General features: G+C 38.4%; 1 protein-coding gene across 4 annotated transcripts; it reads right to left on the reverse strand.

Annotated features, from left to right (window-relative positions):
* Window positions 1–1593: 1593 nt before the first annotated feature.
* Window positions 1594–6652, reverse strand: LOC122092147. 4 transcript variants are annotated; one of them, XR_006144122.1, is made up of 7 exons: window positions 6316–6651; window positions 4635–4784; window positions 3727–3985; window positions 3428–3646; window positions 3113–3255; window positions 2184–2304; window positions 1957–2097 (listed from the first exon to the last, which is right to left on the reverse strand). XR_006144122.1 is itself a non-coding variant. In XM_042662477.1 (6 exons), exons 1-6 carry the CDS (start codon window positions 6589–6591, stop codon window positions 1798–1800), a joined length of 1347 nt encoding a protein of 448 aa, XP_042518411.1. In that variant the 5' UTR covers window positions 6592–6650; the 3' UTR covers window positions 1594–1797. The 4 variants fall into 4 exon arrangements, 3 of the variants coding, with proteins under 3 accessions (XP_042518411.1, XP_042518412.1, XP_042518413.1); XM_042662477.1 differs by lacking the exon at window positions 2184–2304 and having other exon boundaries at window positions 1594–2097; window positions 6316–6650; XM_042662478.1 differs by lacking the exon at window positions 2184–2304 and having other exon boundaries at window positions 1900–2111; window positions 6316–6652.
* Between the last annotated feature and the right edge of the window lie 389 nt (window positions 6653–7041).

Raw genomic sequence — 7041 nt, forward strand, 5'->3', positions numbered from 1 at the left:
ACAGAGTGAAGAAGAATGGCCCCCACCCTATGGGGAATCCTGTCTTCCCATTAAAGTTATTAAAGTGGTTCTCTATGGTGTGGGGATCCTGCTGTAGTTAAAGCAACAAAACAAGATAAGCAATCCTTAAAGATTGATTTGGCTCAATAAATTAATCAAAAAATTAAATTTAAAATAAAAAAGAAAGTATAAATAAATGTACTTTCATTCTTTCCCTCCTCCCTCATCACTTCCCAACAGATATGGTATATTTTCTAATTGTAATAGTGAGATCAAATGAGCTAATCCTCCTCCAATCAATTGATGGGTCACAAGATGCAATTACTTAATCTTATCCTTCTCTCTGTTCCCCCTCTTGAGATGGAAGTATCATCTGTGGTTTATTGGTAGGAGAAGATTAGATAAAGAGGGTGACCCTCCAACCAAAAGGAAAAAGCTAACCCACATATTAAATATGGTCACCAATGTTGTTGGGAAATATTATTTCTTTGGTAGTAATTGAATTGCTATATATATTTCATGAAAGGAGAAAATGGGGCTTCACCTGCAAAAAGAAAAATTTCCTGACTTGATCTGGATGGCCTCACCAGCTGTTTTACTTGCTACTCATACAGGGTTTTAGTACCACTTGGACCCATTCCACATTGGCAAAGGCTTTCTTGTTCACCAACCCTGAACCATATAGAATCCAAGGCATTGAAGCCTATTTTAACTTTCCTTTATGAAAGGCATTGAGGCCTTTTGACCAGGGTATGCCAACAAGTATTTAAATTTGGTAGCTCCAAATGTATGATAATTAACCTCCAACAAGAATCCTAGCCGTTGGCTTGGCATCCCCACATTTTTCTGATCACCAGGGGTGTGACAATCAGTGACCTCAAACATACTAGTAGCTTTCATCAATTGGTATTCTGTTCATGTTCTTCTTTTCACCCTTTTCCTATGTGAATCAGTTTTGAATCAGTGTGAAGCTTCTAAAAAAGTCTACCTAGGCTTACTATATATACCTCACAACAAAGGAAGGTAATCATAACAAGGGGTACCTAAGCACTTTAGCTCTTCAAGCAAAGTTTCTCTTCATTATTGCCAAAAGAAAGAAAAAGAGGCATGAAAAAAGTGAGCTTAAAGTTCCTCTGAGAATTGTCCACTTTATTTTCTATAACAAAAGTCAAAAATGAAAAAAAAAAAGGTGTGGTTTTAGGCAAAGCAGGCCTGGATTGGATCCCTGTACCAGCCCCCACCAATCGAAAATGGCTTCTCATGAAGCTTCAGAATTACATGATACGTTACCCAGATTAGGCAGGGTTACAGCATTGCCACGGTATCTGGGTAACTTGGTGACAACATGCTTGATCTAAGAGGAATATAGACAGTTCCAATAAAATACTGATCATGAAATTTCCAAAAATAAATAAAATGTCGATCATGCCAGGATGAACAGTTAAATAGATAGTTAACACCAACACGCTTCCTGATGAATTCCTAACCTGCTATTTCAACATTACCCAGACATAAAACATCATCCCATGATCATATCTCATTCATAAACCTCAACTGCGAGTCTTATAAAGACAAAATTTGAGTGCTCTTCAGTAGGAGTACAATCAAAATTATTATTCAGTCGTTAACACTTAACAATCTGTTATGACAACTAGCAAGGAAAACAAGAATTGAAGTGTCATTGGGAACTTTCTCCCTCCTCTTTCAAGGGAAAATGGTGAGATCAACTATAGCACATATACATATAAGGAAAAATGAGAGAGAAGCCTTACAAGGTAATTTTACATGATTATTATACTACTGTTTTCTGCCTGAGACAGTCTTCTTCACAGCACCAACTGAGACCAAGAATTGATCAAGAGAAGATAAAGTCTTCATATCATCTGGGGGAAAATAACTGGCTGCCTTACCCATGATGGATGTGAAGAGAAGAGAAAGCGAAGGCCGTGTGATGTAACGCTCACCTAAAAGGTCATCAAGGAATGCAAAGGCTGCAAACAAATCTGACCTGCTTGCATTTATTGGAGCAGCAAAGTGTGCGGGGATTATTCTCTTGAAGCTCCAGTCTCGTGCAATTCTGTCAATCCAATCCCTGACCTGAAAGTTTGAAGCTACTCAGCTCATATCAAACATACGAGTGAGCCATGATTCTCAGTTTGACCTGGTTGACTGGTTGAGCTTACTCAAAAAATTTTGAGGTTGACTAAGTTAACTGCAAGACTGAAACTAGAGTGCATTGACCATCAATCCACAAGCTCTTAAGTTGTGCTTGTAGGTTTCAAGGCACAAGTAATGCTAAACTGCCTACAGCCATAGTAAAAGGAGGTCGGTGGTGTTAAATTAAACAAAACAAAATAACAAATATGCAATAAGATCATTGAACCTATAAGGTTATAAATCTATTTTATTATATGTTGCTGCGCCGAGCTCTGACTAGCAAAACAAACCATTGAAAAAATCTGGGACAACTAAAATGTTCATTAACCACTGAGGGGTTACATGGACATGGGAGGAAAGTATATGATTCAATTTGAGCCTGAAATTAGACCCATGGCCAATTCAGACCATTCCCTATATATCCAATTGTCAATATTACCACATCATCCACCCAGCCAAGCTAGGTGGGTGGCCTGCCGGCCAACCTTTTACTTTATAGTAGTAGCTTGAACTCAACCCTAATTGTAATTTGGGTTGGGGAAACTCAAACCCAGGAGGTTTGCTTTGTGGTTTAGTTTTCCCTTCACTTCGGGTTAGGCTTGGGATTGACCAATTTAAAGTATAAACTGAAAAAGAAAAATGTAGAAAGGGGGGGGGGGGGGGAGGGCTCATTCTGTTAAAAAAAGAAAGAAAAATTGGATGTAGTCAACTATGAATTCGTTACAGTGTGTCCATGAACCAACCTGAATTAAAAGTGGGATGTGATGAGCCAAAATGAGAGATAGAAATGCGTGGTAGTCTCTACTGGCTGGGCAGTTCATTCATTGCCAACATTAATTGATTTTATACTGGGTTCAGTTCAGTAACCAGAAATCTCAGGGCTCAAAAAAATTTGTTAGTTCATGTCTTCACCAAATATGCCTGGCAACAAAATATCCTTCTGGTTTCTGCCTACCTTTTCAGGAACTTTGCTGAAAACTAGCGTCTTGACTATGGGTGAAACAATTAACTTCTGTGACATTTGAGCAAAACTGGCAGTCGGCTCCAAAAGGTTTGATGGACCCAGGAACAAGATTTGGAGAACCATTCTCTCCCATCCTGTCATTAAAAGAAGATAACAGAATATATCCATTGGTCGATGGAAGCAAGAGAACTAAGAAGCCAATTTTAACCCATTTGATTTTCACTTAGGATGTGACAAAAAGAAACATGTAGACTGAGAATGGGACGAACCAATTGATCAACACAGACGGGTATAAAGGATGACTACCTATTTGACGGTTCAACTTGTTGTCAACAACTGGTTCATCTGGGACTTCCCTTCCTTTACTAAGAAGCTTCACGGCCAAACCATTCTTTGCAGATTGTAACAACGATTCTTTGCTAATGCACTCTGGTGGTTGCCTTGGGACAAAAATTACAGCATCGGTTACCAGCAACGTCCTTGAACGCTTATGGTAAAATGCCACCTCTACATATGGCCCAATTCCTGAAATCCATGCCCACTTTAATAGAATAAACAAATCAACAAAAAGAGGTTTCAATTTGTGCTTGTGTAGCTCAGATTACCAACTTCTGGTGAGCTGAGGACTTTTTGTTCAATCTCAATGGCCCATGGGGTGGAAGAATCCTCATCTTTCAGAGTTTTGGCACGAAAGATGCCAAAGAACTCAAGTGGCAAATTGAGAGGCCAACTCCATTGCCTAGGTGCCACCCATATCTGAGCTCTTGGAAATTTTCTCGAAAATGGACCCACAAATATTTTGTGCTCATAAGCAAAGGTTGGAAGGACTATATATTCTACAGGAGCTCCCAACTCCTTTACAAGCTGTCAAGAGACAACAAAATAAGAATGGTCATCAACATAAAGAATGGAAAGCACATAGTTTGCATAAAATGCATGGGAATCATATCAATGGAATAGGAACAAATTGATCCCAAGGAAACCATTTAATACATTCTCGTACTATGTACCCTGACGTATGGTACAATAGTATTTGAAGATTAGGTGAAAAGAGATTGTAAGTTGATAGACTCTCATTTAGGATGAAAGTGCTGGAAGAATAAATAGATAAGTAATGACCTACCTAGAGACAACCTCAAGTCAGGAGTGGAGTAAGATGAGGACATCATCCTTTTGTTTGCTGTACATAATGCAAACAATTTGAACCACCCTCCAACATCTAGGTGGCTTGACTTTTTCAGGGACCATCCACTCTTTCCTATCATTATTTTTTTGGGAGAAGCAGCACTTTTCTACTTTGATGCACTTGGGGGGGGGGGGGGGGGGTTGGAGGGACTAGGGATTCTTGTATCTATAGCCAAATGAATATTTACTCCTGATTTTTTATCTATTGGTTGATTGTCATATGTAAAAGGACATGATAGAAATGTGAGACAAATCTTATATATAATGTCTCATATACAAATATGGTACAACATTTTAATAGAAAGGGTGAATTGGAGAAAAAGAGAACCTGAATACACTCATTGGTCGGAGCAATTGGTGCATGGATCCATAATCCTCCAGACTTGAGCTTGATGACTGTCATTCGGATGTTTGTTGAGACACTGCTGAATCCTAAAGCTTGCTCTTGTTCGAAGAGCCATATACAATCTTTCACAGCCTTAAGCAGATGTGAACATGAACAAAAAGGGAGTCAGAGTAAGACAATGGCTAGCATGAAATGTGCACTCTTTGCTCCAAGAATGATCCATTGTCTCTAAGTAATTTGCAGCAAACCCAAAGTGTGGCTTTTAACATTTGAGCACCCAAGTTCTCAAAATACTATGCAAGTGCCAAGACACATTTCATGCCAGCGTCACTATGTTGGCTGCTATGTCCACCAGGACACGGCAAAGGCTGCAAGTGGGTGCAAAATAGAGTACATTTCTTATGTTCCTGTTGGCTTAGATGAAGTGTGGGGTATAGGAACAGCTCATAATTAGAAAGTATACAGTCCAGGCAACATAGCTTCCAAGTTGAGTCACCAGGATGATTACATTCTTTTCAGGATCCCCAGAAAAATCAATACTCAAAAGATCCAAAAACAAGTTGATCATGATGTAAGTCATATTAAAGGTAAAGTTGTTTGTTTTAATACAACAGAATTTAATCAAATGCTTGAATTGTCTAAATCAACCCAACTTAATAGGATGTTGATAAGAATTGAAGAGGTGGCAATTTGTAAGATTTCAAGAAGATAGAACTCAATCAAGCAAATAAAAATTTGATAAATGGATTATATCTTTCTGATTTGATTCATTCATCAATCCCTGATCAAGTTCCTGGAGTCCACAAACAACTGAATAACTCATCTGGAGAGACAGCAGAATATCACACCTACTAAAATGAACCATAATCTTGTTTTAAACCATATATTTCCAGATGCCCTACGCACACTCATTGTACATGTGATGGTTATATACCTGCCAATTAAGTTATAGTATGCATCCCAATCAATGCATTTTTGTGGATCACCAACCGATTTGACTTTCGACCACAAAAAAGAATCTGACTGATTAGATTGTTATTATGCTATTAGAACAAAGTATCTAAGGAGGTAATTACCACAATGGTTAGCGGACCTCTAATGGTCCAATCACAAGGGGTGGATGATACAATAAAAGCCTATCATCTTGTGATAACCTATCAGGAAGTTATAGGAACAGAACACAGAGAAGAGATACAAACATTGAAGACAAACAGTACAATAAAAATATAGAGAGAAAAACTCTGAATTATTACATGAAAGCAAAATTTCAACTTCAAAACCAGTTGTACAGTTACTTGGTTACATCAAGCATGCATTAAGAATCCGATAATACATGGAGAAGGAAAACCCCATCAAAGTACAACCCCTTATCAAACAACTACTCTGGACCAATTCTTACAATCAGAGATTGAATTCCAAAAGAACCCAAGACTTTGTCTCAACTGTATTCCTACTATTAGGCCAGTGAAATTTTGGGGAATTAAATCAACCATCCAAAAGAGAGAAGCTGAACGGATACCCATTTTTCAAATCAACCAATCAAAGCTAAAGAGATAAGATTTCAACAAATATTCCAACGGAAACAAATCAAACAAGATGGCAGTGGAAGAATATCAATCTCAGATGATAAAATTACTACTGAAGAATCTAAACAACAGCTCACCTCAGTTCTTGTTGTGCGCCTATTTAGAAAAGGACCAAGAGGGAAAGGAAACCCTGTGAAATTCAAATAAAATCTTCCACCATTATTGCTAGTGGTAGTTGTGCTTGCAGAAGTAACCACCAATCTGAAGTAATCTCTTCTCTGGCTTCTGGGTTTCAAGTGTAAACAAATACCCTTCAATGGTCCTCCCAGAAATGTAGAAGTTGGGTCCCCAATGGATTGAGGGTTCTGCAAGAAACTGGATTTTGGAAAGGAAACGGCAATGGCTGTAACCATTTTTTTAATGCTTAATTACCATTCTTAGAAAATAACATCTTCTTCTGCTATTTCATCATTCATGAGTTTATCAAAAGCTTAAAAAAAAAGAAAAAAAAAAAAAAACCTTAACTTCTGGTTACTCTTTTGACACGTGGAGGATCGATTCTCGATTCTTGATTTTTTATTTCGATTTTTTCCACTTGGGTTTTCAGAATTTCTTGTGGCTGTGAGCCTGTGATGAGGAATACTGGAAGACAGGATCCTATAAGGAGCGAAAAATATTTGTGGAGGAGGAGGAGTACGGCGTCTTCATCCAAAATTGAGTTGGGCCAGAACCCAGACAGAATTTGACCGAATTTAGGCTACCTAGGGCTAGGGCTAGACCTGATGCTCAAGACCAGCCTCCAACACATCTGGGCCAAGGGTCAATTCTGAAAGCCTCGAAATTGGGCTTGGGCCTAGATCGAC

This window comes from Macadamia integrifolia, chromosome 10, assembly GCF_013358625.1.
Source record: "Macadamia integrifolia cultivar HAES 741 chromosome 10, SCU_Mint_v3, whole genome shotgun sequence".
In the NCBI taxonomy this organism is placed as follows: Eukaryota; Viridiplantae; Streptophyta; class Magnoliopsida; order Proteales; family Proteaceae; genus Macadamia; species Macadamia integrifolia.